Consider the following 25,320-nt stretch of genomic DNA (forward strand, 5'->3'; position numbering starts at 1 on the left):
ACAAGAATTGGAGAAGAAACACCCCACCTTCCTGGCCACTTGAAGGTCAGTCCTGAGGTCTGCTCTCCACAGAGTCTTAGGGGCTCCCCACTGGGGCTGGATTCCAGGTGTGCACAGCGGTGCCTGGCAGTGGACATGCCCTTCACCAGCCTGTCTCCTTTCCTGTCTTGCCTCCTCACTCCACAGCCTTCACAGAGGTCACCTCCCCAGTAAGGTTCATGCTCTCTAATCCTCACTGGGGGGTATGCTTTCTAAGGCATTCCCTAAACTCACTACATTCCTCTGAAATAGTGTTCTCTCTACTGCATCTCAGGCATGAACCCAACTGCCATAGTCAGACATCCAAGTCTGGTCAATTCTAGAAGAAAGGCAGAGGCACAGCTACTCATCACCCCCTTCTTTCTTGTATCCAGCCCTGTGCTGAGCAATAGAACTCCAGGAATGAACCAGATCATTTCCAGCTCTTGGGGAGGCTCTAGCCTGTTGGGGAGACAGAGCTGGACCCAGATAAGGGCCCACAACGTGCTGGGAACTGTATCAGAAAAGTCAAAGAAGTCTTTCCTAAAGAAGTAACGTGGGTTGGATACTGAAGACTAAGTAGAAGTTGGCCATTGGAGAGGCAGGGAGGCACTCTGAGCAGAAGGCACAACTTGTACAAGTTTGGAGGTATGAAAATATACAAGTTGGGCAGGGCAAAGGAGTAGGAAGGAAACTCTAGATTTGGTTTGGGCGACAGGGAGAGGGTGGGCAGGAGTTGGCGCATGGCAGGTCTTGAACATCAGGCTGAGACACTTCCACTTCCTCCTGAGTGTGATGGAGAGCTATGAAGTGTTTCAGAGCAGGGGAGTGACAATGTCAGATTATGGCTTGAAAATGATCCCTCTGGATTAGTCAGAACCAGGGGGCTGGCCCAACCAGGCTCCTTAGGTCAAGGCTGAAAAGTAGGCATTTTTAGGGACTGAAGTGATTTTGAGCCTGAGGCACTGGGAAGGGGGTAGGGGCTAAGGCCCAGGAAAGAGTGTTCCTGAACTTGAAAGGGCCCACCTCCCCAGGACCAGCCTTCAGTCTTGATATGACCTGATTCAGCTAAACAAAGCCAGGGAGAGGGGACAAGGCCGATTTGTCAGCTCACTGCACCTGAGGTAACCATTAATCTCCCCCCTGGGAGAATCCAGGAGCTGGTCCCTTGAGGGGCAGATCCTGGACAGAATGGAGGAACACACAGAGGCAAGCTTGGCACCAGAGCTGGGGGAGCAGAGGGTCTTAATCGACAACCCTGCTGACATCCTGGTCATTGCTGCTTATTTCCTGCTTGTCATTGGTGTCGGCTTGTGGGTGAGAAGTTGAGGGGGTGCTCCTGGAGTAAGGTTTCTGGGGCATGGGAGGAAAGTCTCAGGGATACTGCAGGTGACAGTAGGGGCAGGATGCCTAGATCTTTGAGGGAGAAACCAGGAGCTGGGGGAGAGTGCAAGTAAGTCTTCTCCCCACCCCTCCAAGTAAGTCTTTTGATAGCCTTAGGGGGGCCTGGTCAATACTCATTCTTTGTCTTCCACCTTTGGATTGGGCTAGTGTTTTCCTCAGGAACAGCGTTCTAAATGAGGCCTCTATCCCCTGTCTATGTTATGGCTGATCAGAAGCCCACAGGCCTAATCCAAGGACCCCAGGAAAGTCAGGCCTAATCTAGCTACACTCAGGCTTCAGTAGGTGGGCACCAGATCAGGGCATGGGTGGCTCTGGGGGCCTGGGAAGAGGTTGTGGGGGTGGGGTATGAACCATCGGGGAGCAGAGCACGGGTTAATCTTCAGCCTGAAACAAGGCTGAGGAATGTGTTGAGGAAGCTAATGAGGTCCAAAGACGTGACCTGAACCCAGGTCTTCCCCAACTCCTGTCCCCCAGTCCATGTGCAGAACCAACAGAGGCACTGTGGGCGGCTACTTCCTGGCCGGACGAAGCATGGTGTGGTGGCCGGTGAGAGAGCCTGGGCTGTGGAGTGGGAGGGGGCCTAGAGAAGCATCTTGGCTCACCTATACCTCTGGCCACCCAGGTCGGGGCCTCTCTCTTTGCCAGCAACATCGGCAGTGGCCACTTTGTGGGCCTGGCAGGAACTGGTGCTGCAAGCGGCTTGGCTGTGGCTGGATTTGAGTGGAATGTGAGGCCCCCTTTTGCCAATAACCCCCACCCCCCCAGTGGGAACCCCTGGAAGGGTCACACCTATGGAGGCTCTAGGCAGAAGGGGTGTGAGACTGGACATGGAATTTCCTGATTGTGGGGTGTGGTTGGGCTTCAAGCAAGGGTCACATGTCCAGCATGGAGGCAGAGGGATGTAGGAAATGACCACTTTCAGAGTAGGGGCCGGTCCTGCTTCTGCCTTGCTGTGTGAGCCTGGACCAGCCACTACCTCCTGTGGCCTTGACCTACTACTCTCCAAAGTGGGGTGAACAGACTCAAAGATAGTGAAGTAGTTGTTCTGATGCTCTCTGAAGTTGTGGCCTGTGAGGATCTCTGGGCCCACTGCAGAAGTGGGAGGGAGACAAGGCTCTGGGACTGAGACTCACCTTGGAAAGCTGGAGAGATTGCAGCCTTGAGCTCAGGGCTTCCTGGAGGAGGAGGCCTCTGAGCTGAGCCTTGATGGTTTCCGTGGGTGGAGGAGAGCAGAAGGAGCCCTTCCTGGCAGATGCTTGGGGGGTAGGGGCCATCTTGGGAGGGACTGGCCAGGGTGGCCTGGGAGGGCAAGGAAGGCTCTAGTTAAGGGCCCAAAAAGGTGTCAAGACCATGTCCCTTAATGCCCAGACGGCGCCCAGGGTCGTCCTCTCATTTGAGTCCTCTGGCCGTTAGAGTAGCCCGGGGGGAGGCCCTGGCCCTCCGGGCTGGGGGGGGCGGCGGCGGCGCTGAGGCCCCGGCCCGCAGGCGCTGTTCGTGGTGCTGCTGCTGGGCTGGCTCTTCGCGCCCGTGTACCTGACCGCGGGCGTCATCACGATGCCGCAGTACCTGCGCAAGCGCTTCGGCGGCCGCCGCATCCGCCTCTACCTGTCGGTGCTCTCGCTGTTCCTGTACATCTTCACCAAGATCTCGGTGTGCACCCGGGGCGGGCGGGCGGGCGGGCCCTGGGGGGGCGCGGTCCCGGACCCAGGTCCCGGGAGGCCCTGGAGGGGCGGGACCAAGGGGCGGCGGGCGCAGGACCTAACGGCGGGGGGCTGGAGTCACGGGCTTCTGGGGCCCCGGCCACGTGGGCGAGGCCTGGGAAGGCCAGGCCGCCCGAATGTGAGGGAGCCTTTGAGGCGCGGCACCGAGGCCTGGGGCCGGGCGGGAGGTGGCGCTGGGTGCCGGTCCTGACCTGCGTGCCCGCCCCTCCCCGAGGTGGACATGTTCTCCGGGGCGGTGTTCATCCAGCAGGCTCTGGGCTGGAACATCTACGCCTCGGTCATCGCGCTCCTGGGCATCACCATGGTCTACACCGTGACAGGTGCCGCGCGGCCTCGGGAAGGGGCGGGCTGGGAGGGGAGGGCGGGAGCGCGCGCCCCGCCGCCGCCCGAGACGCGTCCTCCGGGAAGAGGCGCCTTTCCGCGTCCCCGCACCGCGCGGCTGTGCCGGGAGCAGGTGTCCGCGCGCCGCTGACGCGGGCCGCTTGCAGGCGGGCTGGCCGCGCTGATGTACACGGACACCGTGCAGACCTTCGTCATCCTCGGAGGGGCCTTCGTCCTCATGGGTTACGGTAGGCCCGCGGGGCGGCGCGGGGTCTCGCTCTGGCAGCCGGGACGCCCCGTGTCTCGGGCCTGCGGGTCCCCGGGAGGGCCTCGGCGCGGGTGCCGCCCCTGACGGTTTTGCCCGCACAGCCTTCCACGAGGTGGGCGGGTATTCCGGGCTTTTCGACAAATACTTGGGTGCAATGACGTCGCTGACTGTGTCCGAGGACCCGGCCGTGGGCAACATCTCCAGCTCCTGCTACCAACCCCGGCCTGACTCCTACCACCTGCTCCGGGACCCCGTCACCGGGGACCTGCCGTGGCCCGCGCTGCTCCTGGGGCTCACCATCGTCTCAGGCTGGTACTGGTGCAGTGACCAGGTGCGCGCAGGGTTTGGGTGGGATCAGAACCAGGGTGGGCGAGGGCGGAGACGGGGGGAGCCCGAGACCGTCTGGTGAAGCTGCGCTGAGGAGGCGGGACCCGTGCGGGTGGAGCTGAGCCCGAGGAAGCCGGTCGGACGCGCGGGGCCCTGTGCGGGGCGGAGCTGCGGCGCGCCGAGCCCGGAGCCGGAGCCGGAGCCGGAGCCGGAGCCGGAGCCGGAGCCGGAGCTGGAGCGCGAGGCGGGGCGGGGCCGAGGAGGCGGGGCCTGGGAGACGGGGCGGGACCAGGAGGCGGGGCGGGGCCGGGAGAAGGGGCGGGGCCGAGGAGGCGGGGCGGGGCCGGGGAGACGGGGCGGGGCCGGGAGGCGGGGCGGGGCCGGGGAGACGGGGCGGGACCAGGAGGCGGGGCGGGGCCGGGAGGAGGGGCGGGGCCGAGGAGGCGGGGCGGGGCCGGGGAGACGGGGCGGGGCCGGGAGAAGGGGCGGGGCCGAGGAGACGGGGCGGGACCAGGAGGCGGGGCGGGGCCGGGAGGAGGGGCGGGGCCGAGGAGGCGGGGCGGGGCCGGGAGAAGGGGCGGGACCAGGAGGCGGGGCGGGGCCGAGGAGACGGGGCGGGGCGGAGGGGCGGGGCCGAGGAGACGGGGCGGGGCGGAGGGGCGGGGCCGAGTTGACGGGGCGGGACCAGGAGGCGGGGCGGGGCGGGGCCGGGGGAGGAGCGGGGCGGAGGAGGCGGGGCCGGGCCGAGTTGGCGAGCAGCTAGCGCCCCCGTCACAGGTCATCGTGCAGCGCTGCCTGGCCGGGAAGAACCTGACCCACATCAAGGCGGGCTGCATTCTGTGTGGCTACTTGAAGCTGCTGCCTATGTTCCTCATGGTCATGCCAGGCATGATCAGCCGCATTCTTTATCCGGGTAATGAATGCACCCCGTCCTGGGCAGGGTCCTGTACCCCACCCAGGCCCCTGCTTGTGTATGGATCGGGTGCCTGCTTCCTGCATCTGTCGCGGTCCTAAGACTTGGGAGTCTGGTCACCCAGTCCCACCCCCACCAGGGGTCCCACCTCCATTAGAATTTCCAGCCCCCACTTCAGGGATCCGAGTTGCCAGACCAGGTCCCATCCCAGGTGTGTGCCCTTGCCCCGCAGACGAAGTGGCGTGCGTGGTGCCCGAGGTGTGCAAGCGCGTCTGCGGCACCGAGGTGGGCTGCTCCAACATCGCCTACCCGCGGCTCGTCGTGAAGCTCATGCCTAACGGTGAGGGCGCGCAGGCGGGGCGGGCCTCGGGGCCGACGCCGGGAGAACCCCCGGTCGCCAGGCCCGCCTCCTCCTCGGACACCCTGCTGTCCCGGGACTCACTGGCCCCACTGGCCCACAGGTCTGCGTGGACTCATGCTGGCGGTCATGCTGGCCGCGCTGATGTCCTCGCTGGCCTCGATCTTTAACAGCAGCAGCACCCTTTTCACCATGGACATCTACACGCGCCTGCGGCCTCGCGCAGGTGACCGCGAGCTGCTGCTAGTAGGACGGTGGGTGCGGCCTGAGCCCCCCGCCCCGCCCCATGAATCAGCCCGGGAGAGGGACAGGGAGCCCTGGTAAGGGCGGGCGAGATGGGGTCCTGAAGCCTGACGGCCGCCCAACACAGGCTCTGGGTGGTGTTCATCGTGGCAGTGTCGGTGGCCTGGCTGCCCGTGGTGCAGGCGGCGCAGGGCGGGCAGCTCTTCGACTACATCCAGGCCGTGTCCAGCTACCTGGCGCCGCCCGTGTCCGCGGTCTTTGTGCTGGCGCTCTTCGTGCCCCGGGTCAACGAGAAGGTGAGCGTGCGTGCACAGGAAGCGTGGGGCAAGGTTTGGACATCAGGCACGGCTGACGCTCCCCAACCCCGCAGGGCGCCTTCTGGGGACTGATCGGGGGCCTGCTGATGGGCCTGGCGCGCCTTGTTCCCGAGTTCTCCTTCGGCGCCGGCAGCTGCGTCCGGCCCTCCGCGTGCCCCGCCCTCCTCTGCGGGGTGCATTACCTCTACTTTGCGATCGTGCTCTTCGTCAGCTCCGGCCTCCTCACCCTGGTGGTCTCACTGTGCACAGCACCCATCCCGCACAAGCACGTGAGTGTCAGCTTCGGGGCAGGCACCAAAGATGGACCACGTGGGCCAATGCAGCCCTCGCCACCCAGTTGGCCAATCCGCTCCCACAAACATCCTGTGGAGAGGACCAGCCTTCCTGTATTGAGGGCTGGTGAGGAGAGGCTGGGAGTCCAGTTTGAAGTTGCATTTGCAAAGCAATCACAATGTTTTTATTTAAAGACATTTATCTGAGGTGGTTTGGGGGATGTGACTTGAAGATTGTTATTAAAGCCCCCAAAGTCCTTGGAATGGCCTTGGGACTCAAAACACAGGCTATGATTGGTGGCTGAGAAGGACAGAGCACTTTCCTGAAAGTCCACAAAAGTGTTTGGTCTTGCTCTGCTGCAGGGCAAGTGCCCCAGGTCAGGGCTGATTGGGGAGCCAGATCAAAGAGCTGGGCCCAAAGGATGGACAGGATTCCACGGTGGAAAAGTGGGGGAAAGGCAACAGGAGGAAACAGGAGCAAATACCAGCAGGAAGGGACACTGTTAGCAGAACTATACTGGAGTCTAAAGCACACAATTGAGTGGACAAGAGAGTTGGGGTGATAAAGCAGGGCGAAGAGCTTTAAACACCTAGCTGAGGAGCTTGAGTTTAGCCTGAGGGCAAAGGGCAGCTATGGGTCATGTTTGAGTGAGCTGAGCCTGGGCTCAGCGTACAGGCTGGGAAGAGGGAGGCTAGGAAGTGCCAGTGTGGACAAGACATCAAGGTCTTGGGTGGGAGAAGAGAACTCCCATTTGGTCCCGTCTCCCACCTTCTCCAGCTCCACCGCCTGGTTTTCAGTCTCCGGCACAGCAAGGAGGAGCGGGAAGACCTGGATACTGATGAGCTGGAAGGGCCAGCCTCACCCCCTGTACAGAATGGGCATCCGGAGCATGCAGTGGAGATGGAGGGTGAGGCACTGCCCAGGAGGTAGGGCCGGGGAGCTGGGGGAGCCAAGTCCCCTCAAACTAACTGTAAGGCTTCCATTTTTCCCAGAGCCCCAATCCCTGGCACCAGGCCTGTTCCACCAGTGCCTGCTCTGGTTCTGTGGGATGAGCAGGGCTGGGGCCAGTGGTACCCCACCACCTACCCAGGAGGAGGTGGATGCAGCAGCCAGGCAGCTGGAGGACATCAGTGAGGACCCGCACTGGGCTCGCGTGGTCAACTTCAATGCCCTGCTCATGATGGCCGTGGCCATATTCCTCTGGGGTTTTTATGCCTGAGGCCAACTGTGTGGGGGCACCACGAGCCACAGCCTGTGCAGGGCTCAGCCTCACAATGTGTGTGTGGGGACTCCTGCAGTGGTGAGAAGGGAGTGGGGCAGAAGGGGAGGAGGAAGACTGTGGTTCCCCTTCTCTCTACCTTGTCTCTTCCTGGGGCCCAATCCATCTGACTGGCAGTTACCTCCTGTGAGGCCTTGGCCAACCCACCATGGCAGTTCCCCCATGCAAAAATAAAGCTGCCTTTCCCACATCCTGCTATAGCCAAAGTGTTCTTGCTTCAGGCTCTTAGCCCAGGATCTGGCCCTCCATCTGGGCTGCTCACAAGACCTTCTTTTCTGAAGACAGGAGCCATGTGGCCCTCCACTCATCCACCTCCAGCTGGTGCCTCTCAGTCTTCCAGCCCACATCCTGCAGTCCTGGGGAGAGGTCATGGGAGAATGGTACTAGGGGACTGCTAGGGGAGGAGTCTGGGCTGACCCCCCGGAGAGGGGTAAGGAGTGGCACAGGCTGGGTACAGGCTTTATGCCCTGCTCTGGCTTCCCCTGCCTCTGCTGGGTGATCTCTGGAATGAAATGAGGCTAACACCTCTTCTGTTTGCAGCAAGAATTCACTGAGCTCAAACATGGGGAAGGGATGGGAGGGAATAAGTGCTGAATAAAAGATTAGCATCAGTCATTTGTGAGCTTCCCTTCACTCCCAGTTCTTCAATGCCAACTGGGATTAATTACAGGGACTCAACACTGACAGCCTCAGGGACCATCCTAACCCCTCCATCCTGCAGGCAGGGAAACTGAGACCCAGACTTAAGCTCACAGGGAGAACTCAAGTCTACCAACTCCCAGGTGGAGGGGACAGGGGCAGGCAGGGCTCCTGGGGAAAAGGCCTCAGAGGAGCCTGAAAGATGTTACCTTTCAAGAACTTTGGGAATAGCTTGTCTAACACCTGGTGTGTCTCCTTGATGATGACCCAGCTCTCTTTGTTAGGACCTGGATGGGGTGCAGAAACAGGAGTTCTTGGGTCCCCAAGCTGAACATCCTCTCTCCACCCCACTTCGAGTCATCAACATTCTAGGTAGTAAGGCTCTTACCTGCCCATATTCGGTTCCTCAGTTCTTCCAGCTCTCTTGGGAGGGGCCCATCTTCCCGCAGGGCTCCAAGCACCAGCCCGTGTGTGGCAGCTCTTAGGACAGCCTCAGGGCCTGCCACCTGGCTCAGAACAACCTGTACCTGATCTGAAGACCCAGAGACAGACTGGTACCAGGGAGGGCCACCCCCGAACACTCTTGAACCCAGCACCCTGCTTCATCACTGTCTGTGCCCAGAGGCCTCGTTCGGGCATGAAAGGCTATCTCTCACCCATTTCTAACATCACCTCCTGTTGCTCCCCAATGTTCTGGTCAAATTGAAATGCCCAATTTCCAAATACAACTTCACAGCAGCTCAGAGGCGGGTATATTTTGCATGTTTTTAGTGGCTAGTGAGAATAATACACGACCAGCATAGCAGTCAACTCTAGTACTTTTTTCCTCAAGTGGCTCTAGATGGGAGAGAAAAGTGGTTCCCCTGAGGTAACTAAAGGTCATAGCCTTATTCAAGTCAATGTGTCGCAATGTACAAAGTGCTTTTACACATCACCTAATCTGATCCTCAAAAAACACTGTGGGTAATAAGGCAGGTCCTGCTGGCTCCATTTTACAGAGGGCTATAGGGAGGATCACTGGAGCACGCAGCTATAGTTTGAATGCATCGAGTCTTAGTCCAGAGCTCCCTGCAGGGCACCAGGCAGACTCCAAACTGTCCAGGGCTTGCCCAGGCCTTGTGGGCTGGAGCTGGAGGAATGAGAGGCTGACACCGGGGGTGAGTCTAAGGCTGGGGGAACACAACACACTTACTTTGTGACTGGTCCCAGTGAAGAAGGTAAGGTTCTTGGTGTCCCTCAACCAGTTGCTGCAGCTCAAAGACACTGAAGGAGAGAGTGCAGTGGGGGAGGAGGGAGCAAAGGCAGGGTAACTATCCGGTCAATGAAGAGCCACCTGCGAACCACAACTGCCCATATTATCTGTCCTTCACCCACTTCCCACCACCCCTTAGCCATTACCCACGCACCCCACTGCCACCTTCCTTTCTTTCTGCATCTAGTCGTTCATTTGCCCCATCCATCCACTCTTCCTTTATCCAACAAATACATCCTATCTACTCTATGTTACACACTGGCTGCACCCAAGCACCCACACTGACCCCAAGTCTGTTCAGAAATAAGGAACCTAGAGCAGAGGTGGGGCCTGGTCAAGGCAGGCTGGTGTGTAATTGGAACAAGGGGCATGTGTGGGGAGTGGGGGGCCAGTAGTGATGAGTGGGACACTGGGCTACTTACCTGGAAACCAAGCAATGTAGGGGGACCCCCAAGGACAGAGACAGAGATGGCCAGAAACCTGTGGGAAGTTGAAGTCAGGAATTCCAGGCAGGGGAACAGACTGAGACATAAAACTTGAGACCAAAGGGTTGGTCACCTGTCCATAGTGGCTCCATCTGATTGGCTGAAGTGGGGTCAAGTACCTCTCCCCTCTGAAGGAAGTGCTTCAGGACCAGCCAGAGCCGGCCTTCGTTCAAGGTCTCTATGACAAGGGCTCGGACTGCCCGGTAGTTGGCGTAGATGTGGAGGGCAGTGAGGAGGAAGAAACAACTGAGGCTGAAGCTGGAATGAGAGCACAAGGTGGTCAGCAGGTGCAGAGGGCCAGCCGGGCACCTCCGCCCCGCGCCTGCCTCGGCTTACCTAGGGCAATCTGACACCAGGGGAAGCATCAAGAGGCTGACCAGGAGACCAGCCAGGTTTACCAGCGTCTCCTGGAAAACGGCAGAGGGGTGGGGAGTTGGATATCCAGGCCAGACTGAATATCCCAGAGTGCTTTTCACAACATTGCTCCCTGCCCCAGAACCACCTGGGGTCCACATGCTGATGAGGGTGGCTGGTAAATTTTTAGTATTGTTGGTGAGTGCGCCATCATTTAAAAGATACCAGCTGCTTCTCTGCCTAGGCAGCAACAATGCCCTTGAAACCCTGTCTTTGTTTTGCAAGAGTCACCTGAGTAGCCCTATGCTTAGGCAAGCAAATGTCCCAAGTGTGGGGAAGTATTTTTTTGGTAGTTAAAAAAGGCTGAATTCCCCCCAGTCTCTTGGGTATGCAATTACCGGCAGACACTTGCAAAGGGGTCAAGGAATGACCTAGGAAGAAAGGCACATGATCTAAACCTCTTATCTCGAGAATCAATGCTATTAAATCCCTCTGATGGCCTGACTGAGCTTACCCTAGGGGAAAAGACCCCAGCTCGTGTGCTCCCAACTCATCACGACAGAGGAGGAGTCTGGATCAGTGCCCCTTACTACTAGGGTCTCCAGGAGAGCTGATCCTGGTACGGAGGGGGCCTGAGGCTAGAGAGCTTTTCTTACCCAGCCATCTTGGCAAGGGGGTGGGTGTGACAGTAAACTGGAGACCAGAAGCCTCCTTTTTCCTGGGTGGGAACAGTCACATCCAGCAACCACATAAAGTGATACCCAAGCCACACCAGCAGAAAGCAGGTGTTGCTATAGGACTGAACCTGTCCCAGGTTGCCCCTGTCAAGTATTATTGCCTCTGTGGATGGAGTAAGCCCTGGAGCCTTGGAAAATACAGCTTGGGGGTGGGGGAGGGCTGAGGGGTTTGAAAGCAAGTGGAGGAGAGAGCAGGAACGACCCCTGGGAGACCCTGAAGAGCAAGGCTTGGGCTGTACTCATTTCTTCTCCCCTTACAACCTACAGGAGATACTGGGGAAGACCCAGTTCACCAGATCCTGAGGCCCAGGGAGAAGACCACTATAGGGGTCTGATGAGTTCAGACAAATGAAATACATGGTTAATGCTTAACAGATCTAGTTTGTGTTAATATTATTATTGAAAGAAGTTACTTTAATAATAATAAAAAAAAATGTTCTATTTAGAAATCGAGCAAAACAATTTAAGGGAAGGCCAGAAAGTAGGACTGGAGAGAAGAGAGGTTCCTAAATCGCTTCCTTGTCAAAGAAAACCATGGTGCACTTCTGACCCCTAGACCTCACTTTCCCCAGCTGTAACACAGGGATACAGTGTGGACCTCACAAGGCCGGTGGACAATAAATGATGCAGTGCACATAAGCACTCGGCATGGGGCCTAGGGGGACCCAATACCTGCAGGGTTCAACCTGTTGGGGGGTCACCACCCCTACTACAGGCTCCCTTGCTCAGAAGGTGGGTCAGAAGGCCTGCTAAACTGCTGAGTGGATGCCTCTGGCCAGTCAGTGACCCCAGGCACCTCACATGCTAAGCAATTTCTGACTTGCTAAGTGCTTTAAACTGTGGGGCCTCACATGATCAGCGTATCTCTCTCCCTGAGTGGGGATCATCACAGCCTAGAGAGGGCCAGGGCCAGGGCTCATTCTCCCTGCATAGGCAGTGGGCAGGGCGGGGATGGTCAGTCTGGACTTACTGCCCCCCGAGCCTGTGCCCTCACACCTGATCACCCGTCCTGAGAGTGAGAGCAGAGAGCACCCACATTTCTTCCTGCGTGTCTCCCGCCCTACCCCCAGGAGCACTCAGGTGTGTCATCCACCCCCGGCCCCTCCAATCCTGGTCGCTCACCTGGCTGCCATCCTTGGCTGCCACGTCAGCCATGTTGTTTCTCCGGGCCTGGTGCATGGTCAGTGCAGCCCGAGTAGCCCCGCCAGCCACGCTCACAATGCACTAGGTGGGGACAGAGGAAGAGTGAAGGTCAGAATGGCCCTGAGCTGTGAAAACACAGGCACTTCTGTGGGTGAGCCAAGTAAATGGCTCAAACCATCTTGAGAAAACCAGGCCTCAGGCGACTCTACACCAAGAACCTGAACACTGTCCTTGGTATTGGTTCTCACTGTGCCTCCACTAGGCCCACTTCCAGCCTTGATCCAGGAGAATACTCAAGTTCTGCCTGCCATAGCACCCTGCAGACCTCGCCCCAGGAAACTCAATTTCTTTCTCCAAGGTGGAGGCCCAAAGACCATTCTTAGCCCAGAACTCCCCACACTCCAATTTCTACTCTGGCTGCAACCCCTCTGGCCAAGCTCCCAGGCCCAGTCTGATGTCCAATTTCATGCCTGCATTCTGCCCACCTGTAACTAAATCCACTCTCTTCCTGTCCCAGTGGAGGCCTAGCCAAGCCTTCTAGGACAGTTCAAAACACACACAGGTGGCCCTGCCCTCCAAAAGGGACCTGGATCTCTCCCTCTGAGATCTAAAGCTCATTGCAAATGGTCACTAATCACCCTCATTCATCTCCTATTTATCAAATCTTTTTTTATTAAAAAAAAATTTTTTATTGATTTTAGAGAGAATTGAAGGGAAAAGGGATAAGGGATAGAAACATTGATGAGAAAGAAACATCGACTGGCTGCCTCCTGCACACCCCCTACTGGGAATCGAGCCCGCAACCCAGGCATGTGCCCTGACCAGGAATCAAATTGGTGACCTCCTGGTGCACAGGTCAGTACTGAACCACTGAGCCACACCGGCTGACCAAACCTCCTTTAGATGTTAGGCAGATTGAAGTGTACAATTCAGACTCAACCCCTGCCCTCGGGAAGCTTACGTCAATAGGTGATAAGTAAACAGCTGTCATGTGGGCAGAGGAGAGTCTGCTCAAAGGCAAGAGGAAGGAGGTGCAGAACGAGCTGCAGGGACTGGCAGGGTCCCGATCACGTGTAACCTCGCGAACCTTGTAAGAAAGTCGTTATCCTAAGACCAATGGGGCAGGGAAATGAGCTGACTTCATTTCCACTATTAGAAGGATGATTGCGCTGTCAGAGGACTGAAGAGGGTCAGAATAGAAACAGGAAGACCACCTAGGAAGCAACTGTGCTTTTTCAGCAGTGAGGAGCCGCTGGGTGACATGGAGATGGAGGAGTTAATGGGTGGAGAGATTCAGGAGGGAAAACAGAACTGAATGGAGATTTAGCTGAGGGTGACAGGTGAGGGGGGAGAAGGCACGGATGGCAGCCAGGCTTCTGGTTAGTGTACCGGGGGACAGAGGTGCTGGTCACTGAGACCAGAATTCCAGAGGGTTGGTGGGGCGAGAGGAGGAAGTTCAGGGCCCTGTTCTATTCCCTTACATGAAGAGAGTCAGGCCCCTAAGGAGGAATCCAGTGCACTCTGAAACATGGCAGAGGCCACAATCCCTGATCCACAGCCACAGCAGAGATGTTCCCTGAGTCTCCTCCCTGGGGCTGAGGGGATGCTTGTGACCCTTAGCACAGAGGCCAGGGAAGCCACGTGTGCCCTACCATAAAGAGGTGCTGGGTCTGAAATGCCAGTAGTGTCCAGGAGCAGCACTGCTCTAGCATGACTGTGAATGGAAGAGGGCCTTTGAGATGGGTCTCGCATGTCTTCTTAGGAGTCTTTAGTCTGGGAGTCTTTAGTCTTTTGTCTTTAGCTGCACCCCCTGTGAAGCCCAGCTAAGCTCCTTCCCAAGCCTTGCTGGGCTTCCATGTTCTCACCTGGCTGAGGCCTAAAGCAACTGGGAGGGTGCCCAGCCTGGCCGGGACGAAGCGCTCGTGCTCACCCCACCTGCCCCTCGCCTCGCCATCCGGCCTGTGTTGTCTTGCCTCTGGGCCCTGACCCACACTGTTCTTTCCACTCAGAACACCCACCCTGCACCTTCAATCCATTCTTCAGGACCCAGCCCCAGGGGGATGTCCTCCATCTCCTCACTGGGCCACATTCCCTGCTGAGCCCTTTGCCCGACACTTCTCACCTGGAACAGCTGGAGCTGTAATTCTATAAATATTTGTTTAATTTGGTGTGGCTTTCTTCCAAAGAAGGGAGGGCCCCTATTCTGTGCCAAACATGCAGTAGGCACTCAATAAATATTTTACTGAGAGAATGAAAGGTAGTCAGGGAGCTGGTCTCAGGATGTTGGCACTGGAGCTCCCTCACCAGTACTGTGGCTCCAGACACTGCCGCAGACTATGAGTCACCAGAGGCTGGCTGAAGAAGGATCAGAAAGTATGGTTGGGTCTGAGTAGGAACATCTGAACTTTTTCACTCTTCTAGAAGTGCCTTGAACACAGTGCTCAGGCTGGGCTCACCTGTAGACCCCAAAGTGAGCCCACACAAAGAGCACCATTAAGACAAGTATCTTGGCTATAGGGGTGCCCCAGAGGTGGGTACCTTGGCCAGGTTACTGATGCAGATGGTCATGGTGAAACAGATTGGGTATATGGGAGCCATAATCTCGAGGAACATGGCTACATCGTTGAGGATGTCAGCAAAAAGCCTGGGGGAAAGGGTCAGAGGTTAGAGACCTTCATAACAGAAGACTCCCCTCCCCTTAGTCCCAGCTCCTCACCTCCACTGCTTGGCATTACAGTCCAGTTTGCTCCTGTTGGAAAGGAGAGGTTGGTTAGCAATTTGAATTCAAGAAGAAAACATGTCCTGCAGGCAGTGCAGGCCATCCTTAGGCCATGGTAAAGTCCGAAGGGCTCAGGAAAACCCACATTCCAGACAGATGTCTGTCCCCACACCCAGTCCCTGCTGCCTAAAATGCCACCATTAGCTGGGAGGACCTTCAGTGGTCATTTAGTGTTTCCCCTTATTAACTCATGACACATGAAGGCATAAAACCGTCTTATGGCTGCTCCCCAGCCTTTGGCCTTCTGAGAGAGGCTACCCCTGGGTTCCTGCCATCTCCTCCCTTCCTTTTGCTCTGAGGGTATCCAGCAAGAAGTCCACATATTTTGGACTTGTAAACACTACATTTAGTGTATCCCCCTGCATTTTACAGATAATTAGCCCAGAGAAGGGAGATGACTTCCCTTGGATCACATGGAGAGTAAGGGGATAGGCCAAGAGGAAAAGCCAGGTTCTGACATCCAAGCCTAGGATATTTCTGTTACACACCTCCACGATGGCCACCTCTTCTGCCAGGCAGTGACTCCCTGACCCATGCACAAACCTGGGACCACTTCCCCAATGGCAGGAGACGTTGCATCGCCCAGTACAGCTCAGAATTTGCAGCATTAGCCCTCACCCTTCATCTGAAATCTCCTAGAGGGAAAAGGAGCTTTCCTGAGTGGGCAATGGGACACACATGGGGAACTCCTGAGGGGATATATGGCAAAGGCAGGCCTGGAACACATGGGCCTGGTCTAAGGCTCTGCCCCATAAAGCAGCCTGATACCACGAAAAGACTACAGGCTTGAGGCTCAAACCCCACCTCACTACTCACAAGTTATGTGACATGGTGAGTAACTTCCCTCTTAGGTTTGCTTCACATCTGTGAAATGTACACATTCAATCCTACTCTAAAAAGTTATGAGAATTAGAGATGACATACAGAGAGCTTGTGAAACAGAGTTGTTAATAGCAGCTGATGTTCACTGAGCACATATTATGCACCATGCAATGTGCTAAGCATTCAGCATACACTATCTCACTGTACCTCACAACTACAATTAACAGAAGATACTCGATCACTCCCGAGGTTGCCCAATACTGACCTGAGGAGGAAGCAGTCAGCACAAGACCCTCAATCCCTTCCAGACAAATGGTGCCACGGATTCCATGTGAGATAGGGATCCTGATGACTTGCTCAGCAAAGTCCAACTAAGTGTGTGGACCACCACAGTAGCCTCTGGAGTAGAGTCATTCCTTTAGGGCTAAGCACTGTCTCATTCAGGCTTCTCTTTCAACAAGCAAGCAAAGGACACTCACGGTTTTGTGATTCTGTGTTGTTCCATGATAGGCAGCAAGTGGCAAATCAGTGTTCTTGAAGGCAAATCTGATGACAGCAATGGCTATGTGGTATGTGGCTTCACTGCTAGGGGACCCTGGGAGAGCCACCTGTACTGAGCACTCTATCTAAAGACTCCTTAGCACTAACGATGTAAACGCTAAATCTCTACCCTGGAAACTGGTAGGAGGGAGGAAGAGCTGAAAATGCAGCCAGGATTGAGACAGACATGACCACTATCTGGGGAGAGTGGCCAGAAGTCTCTGACCTGGAAGACAAACTCACCCCTTCCACCAGGCAAAGATGATGCGACCCAGCATGCCAGTTGAATCTGGGGGAGAGAGGCATTGGTGAGGAACAAGGGAGAGCGTTGGACCAATGGGGCCTGGCAGACCCTGGCACCTGGCATCACTGTCCTTGGGAGTTTAGGCAGACATAGGTGTGTGAAGAGTCAGAAATGCCTGGATTTAGCAGTTGCTGTGTGCACCCAGAACCACATGCCGTGTACATAATTGGACCAGAAGTTGTCTTTGTGGCATTGATCACAACAGCAAAAGCTGAGAAAAATGCAAATGCTCATCAACATAATGCACAAATGAATTCTGGTACATTCACCCAGGGGTATATTAGACAGCTCTTTGTGAAAAGCCAATGGACTATAGCTACTCACATCAATACGGCAGACTCCTGGGAAAACCTGACATGAAACAGTCAGTCATGGAGACTGTGTACAGTACAGTATACTCCCCCCACCCCAAAAAATGTTTTTATTGAAATTTAGAGAGGGGGGAGGGAGAGAGAGAAACATCAATGTGAGAGCAAAACATCAATCTGCTGCCACCCCACTACCAGGGATAGAGCCAGCAACCCGGGTATGTGCCCTGACTGGGAATCGAACCAGCAACCCCTCCGTGCCCAGGGTGAGGATGCCCCATTAACTGAGCCACAATGCCCAGGCCGCAGCACAGTACACTTTTCACAAAGCTCTAAAACAAATAAAAATAAATAATACAGTGTTTAGGTATAATCTATATGGTAAAACCACTATAAGCAGCAGGAAATCCTGTGTGGAAAATTCAGAGGTTACTGTGGATATTCTGGCTCTCAGGCTGGGCAGCAGGTTCACAGGTGGTTATTAGAATACAAATAAATAAAAGGGATTTGAACTGCAGATTGGTGACAGAGAACTGGGGGTGTGGGGCTGAGGGAGAGGCCTCCTCAGGCTAGGGAGAGTGAGAGAAGTCTCTGGAATCAGCTAGACCTTCGTTTGTACAACAAATGCTTACTAGCTACCTACTCTGTGCCAGGCACTGAGACATGGGGGATACCAAAGTGACCCCCCAAAAATGATGGTTACAGGCTCCAAATTCAGTGTAAAAACAAACAGCAATCAGTATGAAAAACACTGTGTTAGCTCAAGGATCAGTTAACTGGTCTGTGGGCTTCCAATCTGTTTTTGTAAATAAAGTTTTATTGGAACACAGCTGTGCCTTTTCCTTTACAATGTTAAAGAAAAGGAAAGAAAAAACAAGCCGCTTTACAATGTGGCCGAGGCTGCCGTCCCAGGGGAGCTGCCTTGCATGCCTCAAATCTCTGGAATGTTAAAACAGGGCAAAATAAGCTTTAGACTGGGCCTAAAGCAGCCTTGTGCCCCAAAGAACTGTTTGCAAAGATAACAAGAAAGCCGATACTATGGCTACATGACTGAAAATTAAAGCCACCATCTAGAACCAGCATCACCACGTTGTTACCTGCACTAACGGAAATGCCTTCCTTCTATGGATGCACTTGTTCCCTTCCCTTTCTCACACCCACTGCATTTGTCTCCTAATTAGATCTGGGCTTCTGCCTGAATCAATGCTTCCCAAAAAGTTATTGTTTTTTTAATCTAACAATTTCTTCCACAATAGCAACTTTGGTAAAAACCCCAATAACATTAGCGAACTTGCTGTCATAGTCTATGATTTTCTAATTAATATAGTACGCAGACATTTATAAACTACAGAGCCACATAAATTTGTAAGCAACTAATAAATTCTGAAGTGTTAAGAATAAAACTATATTCTAAATAGCTGCATTTAAACTTTCCCTTTTCCCTTTTTATATTCGTGCTTCCCACTAATTTTTCACTAAACTCCATTAATTCCTAGATTTAAATATGGCCAAAGATAAAACAACAACATTGAGATGGGTATCAACAAAATAGCTGAGTGTTACCAGGGTCTAAGCCGCCTAAAGCTATTCTCTAAAAGACAATTGAGTCACCTAAGGCGAACATGGGAAAGTCAGAATCAAATCTTAGGTTCTTCACGGTTGACCTGTCAGATACACGGGAACACCACGTAAGTTATCTGTCACTGGTGGGATGTCCAGCAGCTGAAGAAAGACCCTGGACACACTCAGCAGAGTTCCGAACTTGCAGAAGATAGGAAGTCTGAGCTGGTACAAATCAAGTTGACAAGGTTTTAGCCCTAGTCAAAGATAACAAAATGTCATCAATGCTATAATAATAACCTGTATGTAACTTCCCAGCTTAACTTGCCTCTTGAATTGCCTCTTGTCAATACTAAGCTCACTATATGAACTTCGATGAACAGTTCTGCAGTCTTACATTAAAAGGATAAGGCATTTAATCAGTTTTCTGCAGACTAACTTCCTGTCAGCCAGAGACTGCAGCATGTTCCACCTGAGGCTGTGCAATCATGATCATACTAGACATGCATTCAACAAATAATCTGTGACAAACAAAGTATATGGTTGTGCTAAGTGTTCGGTGGACTCAATGCTGAATTATTTCCTCACTTTCCCATTAAACCCCTTTACTTCTACTAACAAATCTGGACCTCCCACTTCTATTCCTATATGGAGACCGAAGGATGTTATGACTGCTGCTATGTGACTATTTTTCTACATTATGGTCATATTTCTGCTAAATTACTCTTAGAGTCTTTTTAGAACTCCGAAAATATATTAAATTCACTGAATAAAAAATTTTTCAATTTTGTTTCTCAAATATAATAAAATTCTAATATATGTGAGGCAAGTTAAATTAGACACGTGATCTCCATTCATCTATTATTAATGTTGTAAAGGTCAACTAAACGTTATGGTGAGGCGAGTTTCAATTATCCTAAAAATGGTAAATGATCTATTATTTGTGTGTGAATCTAAAGTGTATACCTTATGAAATTTTCTGTAAGTCAAAAACAAAAATTTAAGCAGATCACTGTTAAATATAATGTTAAAGGTTAGGTTGGGAAATAAATTCAAAGTTTTATTTAACTTTTACCTGCTTAAGTTTCTACTGAGTTAAGTATAAAGGCCCAGTTAATCAACTTATTAGACTGGTCTAGGCAAGACACCTGAACTACATAACAGTGTTGCTCAGCTGGTTGAACACCACCCTGTGCACCGAGAAGTTCAATCCCCAGGCAGGGCACATACCCAGGTTGTGGGTTCAATCCAATCAATGTTTCTCTCTCTTTCTCCAAAAATCAATAAAAACATATTAAAAAAAAAAAAAGCAGTTGGTCTTTTGCCCTGGCTGGTGTGGCAGACTTGGCTGAGCATCACCCTGTGCACCAGTGTCACCAGTTCAATTCCCAGTGAGGCCACAGGCCTGGGTCGCAGGTTCGATCCCATCAGGGCGCATGCCAGAGGCAGCCAATTGATGTTTCTCTCTCTCTCTGCCTCCAAAATCAATTAAAAAAAAAAAAAAAAGCTGTTGCTCTTTTAGTAGTTTTCTGGTACTCACGCGTGCACGAGCGCACACACACAATCTCCCCTAAAATCTTGTATAATGCATTGCTCACAATCTGCAGTATTTTGAAACTATATAACTTGGATGTGACCAAATCAGAGATGTCTGATAGACTCTTATAAAGTGTTTGAGAACTTCACCTGTATTCCCAAAAAGATCAATTCTAAACTATAAAAAAGAATTCATATAAAATTACAACAAATTTAACAAACATCTTTGAGAAAAAATCAAATTCTAACTCATTTAAGGAAAAAGGTACAAGTAATAATGCTTGCATTTTCAAAAAACTATTCACCGAGTGGATTTGGGAGAGAAATAAATAACTATGCAGTATTATTGCACTCCACGAATGTGCAGAATTCTGAAATGTGCCAGCACTGGAAAACTGTCTTGCATTGAGGTTTTCCAAGAGATACAACTGGTCTGCCATCCGGTCTGCCCTGGCCAGTGTGGCTCAGTTGACTGGGAATCATGCCATGCACCAAAAGGTTGCCAGTTTGATTCCCTGTCAGGGCACATGCCCCAGTTGGGGGCTCAATCCCTGGTAAGGGGTATGCAGGAGGCAGCTGAGAGATTTTTTTTTCTTTCTCCCTCTATAAATCAATAAAAAAGGAACTAAAGCCTGTACTAACAGCTTGCTGTCTTCAGTACAGGCCTTCATATTGTCAGTCACGCTGCTCTTGCAAAAAATCCTTAATGTAAAAGAGTTTTCAGTGCTGATAAGTGGGGCTATGATCAATGATACGGGACTGAATCCATATACACATTGAGCTTCATTTCATTGGCAAGAATTTGAACAAGCTGCTGCATGGATGGAAGGTGACCAGATTCCAGCTTAGACGACACAGGTATATCATTCAAAGGTGTCTCAAATGCACCTGTTGACATGCACTGGTTCTCAACCATGTTGCTGAAGAAGAAAACCATCCTACATGCATAGACCTTATTTTCTTGGTCCCATTGCCAGATGCTAGGGACTTGCATGCCAAAGAAAGCAAAAGGATCCTTGCAAACAACTATTAAGCCTATTAATACTAGTTTGAAGACTGACAGGAAAGAGGCTGTGTGTCTATATATTGGTTGAGGGAGGTAATTCTCTCCTTCATTGCAGATGTCTGGGTACTGCTGGCTAATAATCCGCATGTACTCCTCAAACACTCGCCTATAACCTCAGGAAACACAAATCTGGAACTCGAGCAGCAGCCCCACGGCCTACTGCACCTTTAATCTCTTGCTAGACACGCCGCCCAGGTTAGCAGAGATGTCGCTCTGGAGCAACACCAAGCCATCACCTGGAGCAGCAGTGAAAGTCTCATCTTATTGGAGCCAGACACTTCACCCACACTCAAACTAAGACTGCAGCCAGCCCAAGGCCACGCAGGAGCTATAAGCTGCTCCCCACAGCAGGCATGATCCACAAAGGTCAGGGAGGGAGACAAGAATCCCGAATAGTTATTCTTATTGATTTTGAATAAATGCTTATTGCCTCTCACTTTGAGAGGCCTTCTATTTGCAGGTTAGCGACAGATTGTCTATGGGTGTTTTTGTGACACAATGGCAGAATCAGGTTGCTGTGACTGAAACTATACAACAAGTGAAGTGTAAAATATTTACCGTCTGGCCCTCTATAGAAAGTCTGTATACTCCTGATTTAGACTATACCTTATACTGAGAGTAGCACTCATTAAGTTCAGCAGGGGGATCACAAAGGACCCTTTGAGAACCCAACAACTGGAAAGACCTCAAAGAGGGCAATGGAAAGGACAGATACAGAGGGCAGAGGATTCCCAACTTGTCTGAGCTTAAGGGCATGGACCCTTAAGTGGGAGATGCAAGAAGGGAAGCTGGTGTGGAAAGGAGGGTTGGGAGCGTCTCACAACATACATATGTACTGGCCTTCCCCATTCTCCACTGGAACAGATATACTGATCCTTTGTCACAGCCTCCCTCCTCAGGCATTGATGCCTTCTAATTAGACATCTTTTACCCAGTCCTGGGCTTGAGGGAGACTGCTAAGCATCCTGGTGGACACCTGAAATATATATGCCTTTCAGTCTTCACAGCGGTCCTGAGTTTGAGAAGAATCATTTCCTTTCACTGACGAAGCCACTGAAGCTTGAAGACAGGTGAACAAAAACGGGACTTTTACAGAAAATCGGAATTCCCAGTTTTTCTGAAAGAACCTGAAGACATGGCAACACTGGACCTGTCTTCCCTTACCACCACAACTGGCTGGGGCTGAGCCACGGCCACCTCATTCACAGGCATGTGTACAACACGTTTCCCATTCAGCCTGCCCTGCTTCTCCGGGTCCGTCTCCTGTATTGCCCTGCAAGTAATACCCACAGGCTGGCTGTGTAGGCACCCTCCCTTTGTCACTCTCCTTACCCTCTTCAAGTACATTTTATTCTACACAAAATTTTCACTATTCCATTAAGATTCTTGTACTGGATCAACTTAGTGGCTCTGAACATAGCAAGATTACTTTTACTGCTTGAGAGAGAGAGCTCACTGAGCCAGACTCTTATTTTTCTTCCCTTGACTACATACTCATAACCACTCAGGTGTATGTCCTGCATACAAGGGTCACGTAGCAGAACGGGGGGCAGCTCTATCTTTCATCAGAAGCAGTCTGCAAGGCTCCTGTTAGAATCTGGAGGTTGGCAGTAGGATGCAATGAAACCCTACTTATTATCTAAAAGTCAGCACTGTCCAAGAGACTAGGAAATTTAATTTCTACCTGCTTGTTTCTGCCTCATTTACAATTAGTTGAGCTGTAAGATCTAGGAGCTTTCCCAGTAAGGGATCAGCTGTCCACAAATTGCACTTAGCTCTACTCTAAAATCTTAACTGGCAAAGGAGTGTGGTGCTAAGAGTGGGACACAGGGTCAATCGGTCTGGGTCCAAATCCTGACCTTATGTTATCTCAGGAAAGTCACTAAATCTTCCTGTGCCTCAGTGTTCCCCTCTGAAAAAAGTATTGACAATGGCATCCACCTAATGTGGCTGCTATAGAGATTAAGTGATGTACTATGGAAGTGTGCAAAATGCCTGGCATACAGTAGGCTGTAAAAATATTAATTGCTAACAATATTACTATTGCTACGTATGACAAGTAACATGTTCCGTTAAGAGATTTGTAGCTTAAAATGGCATCAAAAAATTCCAAGGGAGTTTCTGATATAAAGCTCTACATACAAATTTCCTATGTTTGATGAAAATGAGTCCATAAAATTCTTTCTAATTAAGAGGGCCTTAGAAAAATAACAACAGGCTCTAAAGTAAATGGTTATATTTTATATCTTAAAGTGGTCTTATTTTTTTTATTAATCTAAAGACATATAGGTAGCAAAAATGTACTCTGAACTACCCCTCCTGAGTTTAAATCTATGCCCTACAACTTATTGGCCATGACCCTGGGCAAGTTACTTTTCTGTGCCTCAGTTTCCTCCTCTATAAAATGAAGGTAAGTCAGTACATTTAAAGACTGGCACATAACTATTATTCTTGGGAACAAGGACAGCAAGCCACAGACCACCACTTCTCCACTGATATGCACCATCAGAGAACTTTCCAGAGGTAACTCCACTTGGCCAGTTTGCTCAGTCTTAATGGTAAGGATGTAAGCAGAAGCCTCCTGATTCTCCAAAAGATCCAGGGAGGCTCACCAGAGATGTGGCCAGGCTGATGCTAGGAGCAGACCGAGCCTTACTTTGGCTCTCATTTAAATCCTCACTGGGAGCACTAGTGAAGTACAAACGACAGTGGAGAGAGCCATGGGTTCTCCAGGTGTGGAGCACATGGCAGTGTCCCTTTTCTTCTCTGCTTCACTCTCTGGGTGGCATGGTACCAAACTGTATCTTTTATTTTTTATAGTGGTTTTCCAAGAAGCTGTACACATTTAACAGGTAATCCCGATGGGTATTCCAGAAAATCTAAAATGCCTTTCATCCTTCCCAAAACCTCCTGTCCGCCACTCAAGACCAAGTGCAAATCCTTCTTTCTAGTACTAACCGATTTCCCACGCCGCAGGCAGCCGGCACTCCCAGAGAGCGCGGGGGCGAGGGGCGGCCCGCGGGGGCTCGCCCGCGACTGGGGCCCGCCCGGCGTGCGCGGGGCAGGCGCGGGGAGGCCCCGCAGGGGCGCTCATGCCCCCAGGAAAGGCGGGCAAAGCCTTCCCTGTTACTCAGCTGGGCTCCCTTCTCTCTTCAGCAGGCGCACGGCGCCGTTCCAGGCGCTAGAGAGACTCGGTTCCCGGCCCAGGCCCAGCGACGGCCCCGCAGCCCGGGCCGGAGGCCAGAACCGCGGGCAGGGGCCGGGCTTCGGGGCGGGGGGGCGAGGGGCGCGGACGGCGCGGCCGCGGGGCGGCGCCCGGCTTACCTTTCACCAGCCAGGTGGCCGTGGCCGCTGAAACCGAGGCCTCCGCATTTCCCACCCCGATGCCCAGCAGGACCGCGTGGGTGGCCAGGGAGCCCGAGAGGCTGGAGGCAAAGGCCTGGAGGGAGAGGGCCGGGTGAGGGGCGCGGCCGGGCCCGAGCCCTGCCGCCCGCGCGCCCGCGCGCCCGCCCGCGCGCCGACCTGCACCGAGTCCCACAGCTGGTAGGGCAGGTAGTCGGCGCTGACGCTCTCGGGGAAGCCCTGGGGCAGCAGCACCGTCAGGAGGCGCGACAGCGGCGCGGGGGCCCCGGGGCGCCCCCACCAGCGCCGCGCCCCGCTCTCCCACCGCAGGCTCCCGTCGGCGGCGGCGCGGCAGCTGCGGGCGCGCCCGGACCCGAACCGCTCGGAGCACAGCGGAGCCGAGGCGCCCGCGCGGCCGGCCATCCCCGCGCCGCCCGCCGTCCCCGCGCCCCGCCCCCAGGCAGCGCACGGCGCCGCTTCCGGTCGGCTACGGCGGCCGCGGGGCCCGTCCTCCCGCGAGGGGCGGGGGGGGGGGGGCTCGGCCCGCCTCGCGCCGCCTCCCCGGCCGCTGCTGCCCGCGCGCCCACGGGGACCCTAGGGCCGCGGGACGTTTATCTTTTCGTTTTTTTAAGTATTTTTATTGATTTTAGAGAGAGGAAGGGAGAGGGGGGAGAGAAACCTCCACGTGGAGCGGAACGTGCCGCCTGCGTGCCCGGCCTGGAACCCGCCCCTCCAGCGGCCTGGGCGCGGGCCGCGGCCCTGCTCCGCGCGGGGCGGCCCCGCGTCTCCCCCGCCTGCCGCCGCGCGGCCCCGCGTCTCCCCCGCCTGCCGCCGCGCGGCCCGCCTGCCCACGGCCGAGGCGCCCAGGAGCGCCCTCCCGCCAGCCTCCCCGAGGCCTCCCCAGCGGGAAGCGCTGCTTCCGAAGGGACCCAGGGGCCCCCGAGAGGAGACCGTCCCGGGCTTGCAGAACAGTGTCGGAAAACGAGACGGGGTTCTCTCCCCCGCTCACCT

At 53.7% G+C, this 25,320-nt stretch overlaps 2 protein-coding genes and 1 pseudogene across 19 annotated transcripts; 1 reads left to right on the plus strand and 2 right to left on the minus strand.

Moving 5' to 3' along the window:
* The first annotated feature begins 291 nt into the window (after positions 1–291).
* SLC5A2 (solute carrier family 5 member 2) lies at positions 292–8,052 on the plus strand. 15 transcript variants are annotated; one of them, XM_081132462.1, is made up of 15 exons: positions 1,203–1,335; positions 1,635–1,704; positions 1,897–1,968; positions 2,045–2,149; positions 2,986–3,072; positions 3,358–3,463; positions 3,632–3,712; positions 3,834–4,063; positions 4,837–4,972; positions 5,205–5,312; positions 5,434–5,584; positions 5,701–5,869; positions 5,944–6,159; positions 6,941–7,070; positions 7,156–8,052. In XM_081132462.1, exons 3-15 carry the CDS (start codon positions 1,900–1,902, stop codon positions 7,380–7,382), a joined length of 1,815 nt encoding a protein of 604 aa, XP_080988588.1. In that variant the 5' UTR covers positions 1,203–1,335; positions 1,635–1,704; positions 1,897–1,899; the 3' UTR covers positions 7,383–8,052. The 15 variants fall into 15 exon arrangements, 13 of the variants coding, with proteins under 13 accessions (XP_080988585.1, XP_080988584.1, XP_080988591.1 ...); XM_081132460.1 differs by having other exon boundaries at positions 1,204–1,335; positions 2,908–3,072; XM_081132459.1 differs by lacking the exons at positions 1,203–1,335; positions 1,635–1,704 and adding an exon at positions 292–666 and having other exon boundaries at positions 2,908–3,072.
* On the minus strand, positions 6,312–24,748 carry RUSF1 (RUS family member 1). 3 transcript variants are annotated; one of them, XM_081132477.1, is made up of 13 exons: positions 24,490–24,748; positions 24,292–24,406; positions 16,437–16,482; positions 14,769–14,801; positions 14,591–14,696; positions 12,032–12,133; positions 10,155–10,225; positions 9,892–10,076; positions 9,756–9,813; positions 9,274–9,344; positions 8,470–8,613; positions 8,291–8,368; positions 6,312–7,798 (listed from the first exon to the last, which is right to left on the minus strand). In XM_081132477.1, exons 1-13 carry the CDS (start codon positions 24,730–24,732, stop codon positions 7,701–7,703), a joined length of 1,350 nt encoding a protein of 449 aa, XP_080988603.1. In that variant the 5' UTR covers positions 24,733–24,748; the 3' UTR covers positions 6,312–7,700. The 3 variants fall into 3 exon arrangements, with proteins under 3 accessions (XP_080988603.1, XP_080988605.1, XP_080988604.1); XM_081132479.1 differs by lacking the exon at positions 16,437–16,482 and having other exon boundaries at positions 24,490–24,735; XM_081132478.1 differs by lacking the exons at positions 16,437–16,482; positions 24,292–24,406; positions 24,490–24,748 and adding an exon at positions 15,648–15,708.
* Positions 20,506–22,146, minus strand: LOC308554797 (thioredoxin reductase-like selenoprotein T pseudogene; annotated as a pseudogene). The gene has a single exon. The product of its transcript is annotated as a thioredoxin reductase-like selenoprotein T pseudogene (transcript).
* Positions 24,749–25,320: the final 572 nt, after the last annotated feature.

Source organism: Miniopterus schreibersii (assembly GCF_964146895.1).
Source record: "Miniopterus schreibersii genome assembly, chromosome: 3".
NCBI classification, from domain to species: domain Eukaryota; kingdom Metazoa; phylum Chordata; class Mammalia; order Chiroptera; family Miniopteridae; genus Miniopterus; species Miniopterus schreibersii.